Source organism: Eublepharis macularius, chromosome 9, assembly GCF_028583425.1.
Source record: "Eublepharis macularius isolate TG4126 chromosome 9, MPM_Emac_v1.0, whole genome shotgun sequence".
NCBI classification, from domain to species: domain Eukaryota; kingdom Metazoa; phylum Chordata; class Lepidosauria; order Squamata; family Eublepharidae; genus Eublepharis; species Eublepharis macularius.
In genome coordinates, this window is record NC_072798.1 from 21816138 (window position 1) to 21829308 (window position 13171).

At 42.9% G+C, this 13171-nt stretch overlaps 1 protein-coding gene across 2 annotated transcripts in view; it reads right to left on the reverse strand.

The window, feature by feature from the left end:
- Positions 1 to 13171, reverse strand: part of ERC1 (ELKS/RAB6-interacting/CAST family member 1) — a 261544-nt gene that overhangs the window by 148926 nt on the left and 99447 nt on the right. For both annotated transcript variants that reach the window (XM_054988425.1, XM_054988424.1), the window contains one exon: positions 1653 to 1788. In XM_054988425.1, coding sequence (XP_054844400.1) covers positions 1653 to 1788 — 136 coding nt within the window. The remainder of the gene's footprint in view (positions 1 to 1652; positions 1789 to 13171) is intronic.

A 13171-nucleotide genomic window follows, 5' to 3' on the forward strand; every position in this document is an offset into this window, starting at 1 on the left:
TTTTTAAAAAAGGGATCCAGAGTGGATCTTAGAAATTATAGCCCTACTGAGGAAGAATCAGCACAGCTTCTTCTGCAAAGGCAGCTCTAGCATTACCAGCCCTCTGGAGTTCTTCTAGTGCTGAAAAGCATGAGGGTAAGAACAAGCTGGTAGTTATTACTTACTTGGACTTCCAAAAGATCACTCATCAAAGGCTCCTAAAAAGCTCAGTACTCATGGGATAAGAAGGTGGGTTAAACAACAGGAAGCAGAAGTAAGGGACAAGGGATGTAGTGGGATTCTACACTACTTTTATTAGGAAATGTGCTGTTTAATTTCTTCATAAATGTGGAATCGAGGGTGTACAATGCAGTAGTCAAGTTTACATATATCAAATTATTCAAAAGGGCAAGTGCCCATGGAATACTGGATCTCTCCGAATTGAACAATGGGCAGCCATGTGTAAAGCAATGCACACTGGGGCAAAAACTGGTGGTGAGGCAGGAAAGAGATAATAGGGAACTGCTCAATGGAAAGGATAAAGAGTCCGGAGATTTTCAATTTAAAAAAAAGACGAGGAGGTGGGGAGGACGACAAACAGACATCATCATAAAGGTTTATGGAATTATGTGTTGCCTACAGAAAATTTCCTCCTTCTCCCAAAATACTAGTACTCAGTCAGAAGGACCCAATGAAACTGATAGGCAGTAAATTCAGAATACATAAAAGCAAGCACTTCTTCACACAATGCATGATTAATTTGTGGAATTCAAAGTGATGATGGCCAATAGCTTAGGTAACTAAAAGGGGGACAAGAAAGGTTTGCCATTAGCCACGAAGCTGCTTAATTCTGAGTGCACGTTACTGGATGTTAGTGACAGAGTTTCTGTGGTCCTTCTGGGGCACTGTGTTGGCTACTGTGGTCAACAGGATGCCAGAATATACGGCCTAATAGTCTGATCAAGTAGGGCTGTTGCAATGCTTTCAGGAGAGGACCCTGGGAAGTTGTAGAGCAGGTCTTAATCTGGTCAAATTCATATGGACAGCTCAGGAGACTTCAGGGTATTTAATCATTTCCTAATTCTATTGTATTTTAAATTCTCCTCTCAGTTTATTTTCTGTTAATATGAACACAGCTTCTATATCATATTATATTAATATTCTGTATGGAGACACTGGTTCACAGATGATAAAGTTGCACAGTTTAAGTGGCTTTGTAGATAAGAAGGAATATGAAGCAGTATGAAACTGAAGAGTGGGAAATGCTCCTTGCTAAAATAACCAGAAAATTATTTCTGGAATTCTAGAAATAATTACTAATGGATGTGTGTTGCTTTGTTTTTGTTCACTGAATAAAGCTGAATCCAATAAACTCAAAACAATTATGCAAGAGTATTTTTAAAAGCACCAGCTCCATAACCATTTCAACGTTGATGACGAGTTAATAAAGCCATTCCAGTAACTCATACCTCATATGAACCCTTATTTGCTTTCTTACCATAACAGCAACCAAGCGGGATCACATCATCTCAGAATGCTGTGGGGATAAAACTTCTCCTTTAAGTACAAAGCAATTCTGTTACGAAGAGTAAGACTGAAAGCAAGGAAGCAAGTGAAGCAGAAAGAGCTCAAGTTAAAGATGACCTCATATCAGGCATGTGATCCCAAGTTACCTGCAGTTGCTGAGAACTGTCATTAAGATTGTCCTCTCGCCGCCTAGCTTCTTCTAACATCTGTGCACTCTTTTTTTTCTCCACTTGTTCTTTGTGCTTCAGATTTGCCACCTTTTTATTCTGGTCTTTAATTTGCCTGTAAAAAAGGGAAAGCAAATGCTCAAATACTGGAGAATTCTGAATCTGAAAACAGATTTGTGGCCACCCTCTGCTTTTCTATTTCTCTGTTTGCTGATGAAAGACAGAGATAGGGACAAACAAATCTCCGTAGGAAGGAAAGGTTTTGGTGCCATGATAGAGAAGACCCTTTGTCAAGTTGCCATCTGTCTAGGCTCAGTAAAGTGCACCTGAAACAGGGACCCAAAGATTATGCTAATGGTTGGGCAGATTCATATGATACATGTTTTCGAGGAAGTGATAAGAATGTTTTTAATTCCCATGGTAGGATTCAGGGTCATGAAATGAAATGGATGGCTAGCAAATTCAAGGAAAATACAATATTTAGGTAACTTTCCCCTTTAGCAGTGGAAGCAGCCACAGTGGAAGCATCACATCAAATGCTCCTTCAGCTGTATATGCAGTTCTCCAATAACAACAAAGAATAAATGCATAGGATGAAGGCAAGGAAGAAGAGTTTCTGGGTAGTGGATAAGGCTGCTAGGTTTGCACATTCAGAGTCACAGAGGTGTTACATAAGCCACAACATTGAGTTACAAACTGCTACAACAGAAGGCCTTTTGAAAGGATCTGGTATCACACATAGAACCTTCATACAGCAAAGAACAAGCAAATCAGAACATCAGTCCAACTATAACAAAATTAAAAGAGCTGCTGTTGTAAGATAGGTGAGACTTTAAAGTTGTTAGCTGAACGCTCATTCTTTAGCTATGTACAATTCTATGCCTTTGGATACTCTGATTATTCTTTTGGCCTTCTTTGCTTAAAGAGATGTCTCAGAAAAGATTAGGAACCTGCCTGCATTCCATCTGTTCTGCTGACAGTTTAGTGAAGAGACCTTTTTGATATTAAGGTGCAAAACTTTCTCTTTGTAAGTGTGCCATCTATGGAAGAAAACTGGAAGTGTAAGGACAGATTTATATCACACTCTTCTTCCAGCCAAAGGCAAGAATTTCCAAGCTAACTGGAAAAATTCTATTTATCCACATTTATTTTCAGTATCAAGATTGCAATCTAGCACAGAATTCATACTTCAAAGATGTTATTATTATGAAGAAAGCCATAGTGAAAAATTAAATTCACTTGAAAAGTCAGGCAGTGACGAATTTCAACTCGTTTATACAAGGTTCATAAACTCATTCCTTTTCTCAATAATTTTCTGTCTCTCTCTGCTGTCATCCATTTTATTAAGTTACAGGATTTTACTGATGTATAAAATGTTAATATCTACATTAACCTGCAGGGCAATTTGATCTGCACGATTTGCCAATTTGAACCATTAACACACATGCTAGCTTCTCCCCCATACCTTGCTGTATTGTAACAGCAATTTAACTGCTATAAATAAAATGTTCAATTCCTTCTGTGTATTGTAGGGGGACACTGTAAGCTACCTTCAGCAAATCTTTGGAGAGGCAGCAAGCAAAATTTTCCAAATAAAATAAATAAAAATGTGCAATTCAATATTGGAATTAACTAGAATGTTGAATTTTTGTCAGGAACACAGACAGTAAGGGGAAGGGAGATACGCAAAAATGGAGGGCAAAGAGGCAGTATTTATTAGAGTGAGGACAGGGCCAGGGCATGTGGGAGGGAGAATGTACTAAGACCAGGAGCTGTAGGAAAGCCTGCCCTGGCTGTCCACCTGCATGGGCTACTGCTGATGTTTTAGGTTTTGAAGAACCAAAAAAAGTATGAGGGGGTAACCAAAATGTTTAAGGGATTCCAGAACCTTTCCTATAAGGAGAGGCTGGAGGATCTGGGACTTTTCTTTCTAGAAAAAAGACAGCTAAAGAGAGACATGACAATGTTTTATAGAATTATGCATCAGTAGAGAAAGTAGATTAAAAGAGCTTTTTCTACCTCTTCCATAATACTAGAAATCAGGTGGGCACATGCAATGAAGTTTTAGAGAGAGTTCCAGATACACAAAAGGAAATCACTCTTTGCCCAACAAGTAAACTCTGGAATTAACTGCTAGTGATGTAGTGATGGCCCTCATAGAAGAATTTAAAAGGGGGTTAGACAGCTTCATGAAGAGGTCCAGCAATGGCATTTCACCAGCATCCATATACCGAGGCAGCAAACCTCTGTGTATCCATATACAGAGGTAGCATATCCATATACCAAGGCAGCAAACCTCTGAAAACCAGCACTAGGAGGCAGCATCAGGAGAAGGCCTTTGCCTGTATGCTGTTAGGGCCTCAGGTCAGCTGCTGCCTGAAACAGTATGCTGCCTGTTCTGGCAGGCTCTACTTTTGTTCAAAATGTTTTCTTTAATGGCTCATGAGTAAGCTTACCAAGCTTCCACTCAGCTATTTTTTTCTGGCAGAGGAAAAAAACAGTGGAAACTGGGGGGCCCTGGCAGTATCCCAACATGCTGACATCACTCCACATGCACCTGGCAGTGACACCAGCATATTCCTGGCAGATGCTCTGGCATTTGGGCAAAATTCTATGGTTAAACCACAGAGTTTTGGTCAAATGCCAGAGAGTCCTCAGCAACACACTGAAGTCATTTTTGGGTGCACAGGTAGTGATCAGTGCACTGTCAGTGAGCCCCCCCTCCTTCAGCAAGTCTTCTGCCAGTTGCTGGGGGGCCCTGGCAGCACTACTCATGGGACCATATATATGGAACTGGGAGAGTACTTGACACAACCATGTGGAGGGGAGGTTGCCAGCCACCCATTCAGGGGCTCTGCTCAGACTTCCTCAGCCGAGGCCTCTCCAAGCAGAGAAGGAAGTGCAGCTAAAGGTCAGGATGACTGGGGGTTCAGAACTCCTTGTTGCTGGAGGGTGCTCGGCCCCTTGACTTTCTCCCACACAGAACAACAACATCCCAATGCAGAGCGCTGTCTTGCCAGAGGGTCATGCATGATGTGCTTGCGAGCTGCACCTGTGGAGCCACCACCACAGCACTCAACCATGGACACCCGCTCAGAATGTTGCAGATTGGGCTCAGCCTCGCCCGTGACCAGTCTGGGTCACTCACAACACTTGTCTGTTTCCCCTGCAGGCAGGTCCCAACTCATCCAGGAGAGCAAGGAGCATGGCTGTCCCAGCCCCCCATAAACCTCCACGAGTGCCATTCAGGTCCAGCCCAGGGAGTAGTTTCCCAAGGCAGCCCGCATCTGAGCCACACCCCTGTGAGGGCAGGGCAAGGGATGAATTTTGCAGCTCGGAATGCTGCGCAAACTTCCTTTGCTCCCTGTCCGGCCGAGAGACCTTGGCAGGAAACATGTCCAGCGAATCTCTTCACTGTTTCCAGTTTAAATAAATATGTATTGAAAAACAATAAACTGCCTGTCTGCTTGCTCGCTTCCCTGCCATTGACAGAAGCCCTGCCTCAACCCCCCCCCCCCCCCGGCAGGATGTCTTTTCACACATCCCTGCAAATGTTTCCTGGCTCTGGGCTAGGTGGGCTCTGCTGCCAGAAGGAGCAGGTGTCAAAGGGGTGCCCCATCCCGCTTCCCTGCCCCTCCCCCCAACGTAACTTTAGGTAGTGGGGTGGGAGTTGAAGTGTGGCTCATGAATGTCTGGCAGGGCAGGGGGGACACTCCATTGCGGACTTTAATTCTCTGATAGACTGAGCTGCTGGCATCTGATAAGCCTGGCAGATGACCACTGCATGCGGGGGGAAGGAGGAAGCTGCTGCTGGGATGTGGGAGATGTGAGCAACATCTTGGGATCTCAGGGGCTCCTCCTCTGGGAGGATGGTCCACTCTCCTTTTCGCTGTTTCCGGAAGCAGGGATGGATATAGGAAATCTGGCACCGAGAGGGGGTGGACGACGGCCCCCAGAGCAGTTTCTCTGTTCCCACAAGCTGTCAGTCCACTCTGGGGGCCTCACCCCAGGATGGGGGCATGGCTCTTGAGGCCCAACCCGCAATCTTGCATTGCTGTGATGCAGTGACGTGTTCAAATGGTGGTGTAGCAAGTCTGTAGGCGCTTTTCACTCCCATCACCTCTCGCATGGTTTCCAATGGGCATTCCTGTAACTCACTGAACGCCCCCCCCCCGCCTCTCTGAAACCTAGAGGCTGATCCCAAGTGCTGCAGGCTGCGAGTGAGACCCCTGGGGGGAATCTGTTTCTCATGGTGGTGGCGGCAGGGGGATTTGCAGGCATGCTTGAGCTGCAGCGACCTGGGTGAAAATAGGGGTTGGACGGGCAAGAGAGTGGGGGTCCAATCCACCCCTTCAGTGTTACCTCTGCCCTCCTGGCAGGGATGCCTACTCCCTGACAGGGGTGTGTGTTGGTGGGCAGTGGGGATTGCAGCCTCTCCATTGGCTGCGCCCCTCGCTTGCCTGTCAGGGTTTCAATGCAGCCATTGGCTGGTATGGGCGTGGTTGTCAGGGGAAGGGCGGGTGGGTGGTCTTGGCGGCTCCTCACCTTGATGAACTCCTGCGCCGCCGTGGCCCTCCTGCACAAGTCCATAGGGAGTGGCAGGGCGGCGCTGTATTTGCATAGCCGCACAGTCAGGGGTGCTGACTCGTGGTTTAGGATTGCATAGTAAAAGTTCCTCCCCAGATGAAGGAAATGTCCCCTTGCAATCATACACAAGTTACAGTCAGGACTCAAATATGTTTTACAAGCTTCCACCGACTATTCCTATATAGAAGAAAATGTATTTTCTATCAGAACAATAAAACAGGGCTTTTAATTATATATTTACAAAAATAAATAAATAAATGATCTACCTTGCAATGATATTCAAACAACAGATTATTTTTCATTGGTCTTCATGGTTTTGCCCAATGCACACTCCAGCAGCTAAGATGCAGCTAAGAACCTTTGACAAGATCCAAGTCAGAACTTTTATAGGTAATACTAGCAAGTTCAAACAGTTGAATAGGAATTCTGTTTGTCAGCTTTTGCTTTAAGTCCTCGTCATTTTATTACACTGCTCTTCGCTTTTCCATAGCATTTATATGACAAGGCAACTAATGCCAACAAAAACAGTGCTTGTTGCTACAAAAGTCATGAAAATATAACTAGCCTGTTGTATGAGTGCCAGCAAGAAGCCCCAAATGGGTTTTTGGAGAGGGGTGGGTAGATTTTATTTCCTGAAACCAGGAAACCCAGGTTTTAAAAACAAATTCCATGTACAGATAAATGCACAGGAAGGGAAAGGGAAGCAGAATTGAAAATTGAGAGGGGTGGATCGGAGAAGTCATCTTTGTACCTAACCCGTGAAATAGGTCTTGGGAGAGTTCAAAGGTGAAGGTCAGATCTAGAAGTAGATTAATTCTTGCAATTCTACCAAGTTCCTGTAATTTTATTATTTCAAGACAGCTGCTATTGTTCAAGATCAGTACTTTGCAGATATTATGAGATTGTAGTTTCTTACAGGCTTTTTGGTATGACCCACAAGTCCAAATTTACTTGTTGTAGGTGACCCATCTAGAGCCCAAGGCAAACTATGACCTTGGTGGCCATCTAGTCCAGTATTCCATTCTCTACCATGGACAACCAGATGTTTTTCAGAAACAAATGAACACTGCACAAAGGGTCTAGGTGTCCCCTATGAACTCCAAACAAATGGCATTCAGACATACACAGCTTTTGCAAGGTTCAAGCCCTTGGCTACGTTCTCTCTTTCTCCCTCTAATCCCCTCTATTCCTCCCTGAGAAACTCATTCTAAGTACCATCAGGACACATTTTACTTGATTCTTTATGAACCAAGATGCATACGAAGTAAAAGAAAAAATACCGATTACAGTATGACATGGAAGATACTAATCCCAGGGCAGTTGAGATTCAGGCCAGGCTATGGGATGAAGACTGCTCTGGTGGCTAGTTGAAGATCTCTGCCTGAATATAAACAAAATCCATGCTCCTGGATCCATATATAGTATTTGATACAGTACATCATGCCATCTTGTTGAGGTGCCTAGAGACAACAGTGGGTATCAAGGGATGTGTCTTAGACTGATGTACACTGCCTGGATCTGGCTTGGCCATCCACGCTCACTCCTCTACTGGGATGTATATTTTCCCTCCAAAACCGATAAAGTTGTTTACTGGGGCTGGGAAGCCTTAGATAATGTGTATTTCGGTGTACCTTAGAGTTCCTGTTGTCCCATACTTCAAGCATGTATATATAGTTGGTTTATTACCCAGCCCAAGTTTAAATAGAGGAAAAGCAGAGGCCCATGCTTCCTTTAAAATGAAATAGCACTAGAAAATAAGAAAAGTTCAAAAAGATAATAGCAGATTTATTCAACAGGCAGGATCAATATCAAGATAGATGGATAGGAAAACTGAGGTAAATTTTTGTTTGTTGTTCAGAATACTTCACTAGCATGAAGAACAATAGTCTTTTTCAAGCTTAGTTTCAAATATGTACAGTACTTAGACGTGAGAAGTTGGTATTTTCAGACATAAATTACTTAAAGCAAAGTTCCTCCAGAGATTTAACTTCACAGCTTGGGTGTACAGACTTCCACACACAGCACTCTTTTCCTTTTATTCCAGACCCAGTGTACTTCACAGAGTCAAAAACCTCTTTCCAGACACTGGGTAGGAATTATTCTTCCACTAAAGACATAACCCTGTTCTACTGGCTAAAGGGGAGTCTCACTTTACTACCCACTTCCTCTGCCAACCACACACTAGCTTGTCTGAGTAATATTAGTGCTGGCTTTCCCACTTTGGTTCTTCAACTAAAAACTTTTTATCAACCATAAGCTGTCATAGTAAGGGCAAACTTTCCCCTCTTTTTCCTCCCACAGAGGAATCTCAGTCTGACCCTCCCTGGTCAGATTCCAAACGTCCACTCCCTCCTGACAATCCTGTTAGCTCCAATTTGTTACCTTCTTGCTGCCAATCACAGAGAGAAAGAAGCAGCATGCCAATCATCCTCCCTTCAGGAAGTTGTTTTAACTCTTTTTTTAAAAAAAGTTAAATTATACAACTTTATTGAAGATTAAAATCTTTTAAGAAGTAGCCCTAAATACACACCTGGGCTTAGCTACTCATGATACTGTTTCTGAGGAGAACTTGGAGACAGTGTGATATGTAAGTCCAAGCTGCCAGCCAAAATGGCTGGCACTGCATACAATGAAGGCAGAGCAGAGAAGGCAAATCTGCAGCTATCTGTAGAGAGGGAATTGTCTTGCAGGATTCCACAGGGGGCAATCTTATCCCTCAAATTATTCAATGTCTATGTAAAACCTTTAGGAGAATATATTCGTAGCTATGGAATTGGATGCTATCAATATGCAGATAACGTCCAGCTATATATCTCACTATCCAAATCACCATGGGATGTAGTAGAGATCTTAGGTTGCTGCCGAATGACTGTGATCAAATGCCTAAAAGCAAACAAACTGAAACTAAACCCAAGCAGGACAGATGGTGGTTGGGAAGGTAGAGATCTGAAAGACACCGTACTCCTCACTTTTGATGGAGTTCATTGTCCCTTGCAAACTCAGTTAAGAGCCATGAGGTTATACGGGATCTAGCGTTACTGCTAGAAAAGCAAATTAAGGCATACACAAACTCAGGCTAGCCTGGAAGATGGCCGTCTACCTCAACATGGCTAATATGGCTACCTGGATTCCTGCCATTGTAACATCAAGACTTGACATCTGTAATGCACTGTACACAGGACTTGGAGACTGGTTGGTGCAGAATGTGCAGCTTGGCTATTACTGGGAGCTAGGAGGACCATGAAAATTACTCCCATCTACAGTCACTACATTGGCTACCCATCAGCTACCGAGTCCAATTCAAGGTATTGCCTATCACCTACAAAGTACAGCCTTGGTCCATCGCATCTATGGGACCACCTCTCTCCATATATGCTAATGCAGCAGCTTCACTCATCTGAACAGGGCCTTCTGCAGGCGCCACTTTGCACATGGTCAAAATCAACAGCTGCTTATGCATACACATTCTCTGCAGTGGCCCCCACTTTATAGAATGGTCTGTCTGAGGAGGTCAGAAAAACTCCCATTCTCCTGGCCTTCTGCAAACAATACAAAAGTGAATTATTCCAGAGGTTTTTTTTACTCAGATAGGAGGGCTGTACTATAAGGAAGTCGTCTCAAAGAGATCCATCAGTCATGGGATAGGGGGAGGAACCACAGACTTTACTGCTATTGCTGCAAATATTGAGGGACCATACATTCCATTATTATTGCTATAAGTATGATACTACTGGGTAATTCCCATGTTGTTTGTTTGTTTGTAGTCTGCCTTTCTCATAGAGACTCAAGATGAATTACAGTGTGAGAATAGTACAGTCAATATCGGGAACATTTCCATAAACAATGCCATAGGGTAAAGAGATACAAGTTCACAAAAACATAGCATTAGCAGGAATCCAATACAGCATAGTGGTAAAGTCTATGGTTCCATCCTAACTCATTAGCGAATCATCTGAGATCCCCTCCCTACAATATAGCCCTCCTATCTGAGTACAAAAGCCTTTTTGAATAATTCAGTTTTGCATTGTTTGTGGAAAGCCAGGAGAGTAGGGGCTCTCCTGACCTCCTCAGGTAGGCCATTCCACAGGGCAGGTGGCACCACAGAGAAAGCCTGTGTATGGGCTGCTGTTGATTTCGCCCATGTGCAGGGTGGCACCTGCAGGAGACCCTGTTTGGAAGAATTGCTTATGCTCTGTTTCAGTATTTCTTTAGCTCTGTATTGGATTTCTACTGTTTTTTAAATCTTTGCAAATTTGCGTGTATGTACTCATTACATGTCTACTGAAATTTCTTTGATACAGACTGTACTGACTCACACTGTGTCATCTGCCTTGAATTTCAGTAAGAAAGGTAGACTATAAATAAATAAATAACAGAGTAATGAATAGGGCAGGAGTAGCCTTTAGGGAGGGCTGTCCCCTGATTAGTATTTGGATGGGAGACTGTCAAGAAAATGGGTTTTCTGTTCAAATTGTGGCCATGTTTAAATCTTTGGTTCAAGAGAAAGGCCTGAAAAAATTTACAGAGCTTGCTTGCAGTTTCAGTACATAGTGATCCCCACAGTCTGTCTTGTCTTTTTGAATATTTTTGCACCTTAAATAAATAATTATATTTTTTGCTCTGTTGTGGTTCTTGACTCTGAAACCTCAAAAGGCTAAAACTGGTGTATTGACCTAGACCTACCTACCAGGCAAAACTTTGTTGAGAAACCCTTGCAAGGCAGACCATTGGTTTAGCTCCCTGACAGACCAGGAAGTTTGTCCTTTTTTCTCCTGTGCCTTGGGATAGACAAAAGGACTGGTGGCAGCTATTGAGGCTAACGTGAGAACAGTCTGTCATTGGTAGTTTTGTAAAATCTTGTTTAACAAAGACTTGGAGCCTTGTGCGCGTTCCGCCCTGCCTTGGGCAGAAACAGTGGAGCCCCAACATCTTTGACAGAGACCTCCAGGGAAGACTGGGGTTGCCCTCCCAAAGCATGTCCTCTAACTGATCCTCTGGCATTTAATTCTTTCCCCCATATTTAAATGCATATTTTTCAAGGCCAGGTTTGTTCTGCAGATTTGTTTATAATCTGCCACCAGCAAATGAACACAAAAAATGCCTAACATAACCAAATACTAAACCTGACTTGAAATCCAAAGGTTTGCACAGCTAATCTCTTGAAACACATGATGCCAAATTGCCAATTCTAAACTGCTGACTCATTAGTACCACCCGCCACCGTGGGTAGTGTGTGCCGTATCTGTGTACAAGGAAACACAATCATGATGGGAGCCCAAGTCTGCACCCAAAACTGCCACAAAGTTCAAACCCATTTGCTTCCGAAACCAGTCTTATCTGTCCAATGATGTCATGTGAGATAATGTATTTATTCTGGGAAATGCCAGCATAAGGATATATTGTTTAAAAGGTTTACATAAACATGATAAATGGATGTACTCTGGTTCATCAATTTCTTTTTAAAAAGCAGCCCCCTCCTAATAAGTGTCTTCCAAATGTATTGTAAAAAGCCATCCTCCCAAGGAGACAATAGCTGTGCGTATCTGCCTTAGAAGTCTGCAAGGAAGTTTTTAAATATTTTAAAGCTACATTTCAGCTTCTAGGTACAAACTCAGGAACAGCATCCCTTTGGAACTAAAATACCTTTTACTTCTGCCTATTTGCAAGCATCTTCTGAATTGTCTGCCTGAAAAAGAAGTATGCACCATTTATATTATTTAAGTGCACATACTATTTAAAAGGCTGGATGATGATGGCTGATTTTTCTGACTATTTCATTTACCCTCAGGATAGGGTAAGCTTAGGTTAGAAGACTCTTTCGATATAAAGATGGATCCAGACAGTGCATACATAATACTCCATGCTAACACTTTATTATCTTGCAGCAGGGGTTCAATTTTGAAAACCGAACAATTCAGATTAGCTGTGTTATGGTTTTCTTCCTTTTAGCCAGAGAACAGTCACAAAATGATTTTCATCTTCATGCAGACTGAAGGGAGGTCAACTGACATAATATATAAAGGAGCAGTCAAATTTGACATTGTTTCCATGAGGATACTATCAACTAAGGAAATACAATGTGTTTGCATTGTAACTTGCAGTTCCACTTCGCATGTGGTGGCTTACATTTTACCAATATGCATCCTTGAAGTCCTTGTGCTGGCTCCAGGTTATCATAAGAAGAATGAATTGTGTAGAAGAGATCTTGGCTGCCTTCTTTCACCAAGATTTGGGAGTCCTTCAGCAACAGTACAGAATATGGCATGAATGGATGGAGTGGGAAAGGGGTTTCAGGTGGCTAGCCATGTTGGTCTGCAGTAGAAGAGCAAGATTCAGGTCCAGTAGCACCTTAATGCCAACTAGAATTCCAGGGCATGAGCTTTTGAGAGTCAAAGCTCCCTTCTTCAGGTATACTTCTAAATGTATCTGAAGAAGGGAGCCTTGATTCTTGAAAACTCATACCATGGAATTCTAGTTGGCATTAAGATGCTACTGGATCTGAGTGGGAAGGGGAAATCAGAAGAAATATCCCCCTCAATACTGCAAAAATCTGTGTCCAAATTAGATTATACATACGCAGCACGAGTCAACTTCTGCAAATTTTCCCTCCCACAGAAGCCCACTGTGTCACAGTATCTGACGACATACCAGCCTTCAGAACAGCAGAAAGATGATTCCCTCTGCTTGCTGTCATTATGATCGCATCCTGTATATTGAGAAAACTCAGTATTTCAAAATATCTGCATATATTTATCTATTTCTTTGTATGTAACATGTCTCTTAGCAGTCATAGACATTTATTATGCACACAAGTGTGTCTGCAATAAACAGATAATTTAGAGCTGCCTCATTAAGACGTAGTGCTAGAGATCTCCCCCAAAGTACAGACCAAATACAGTGGGCTGCTGGGA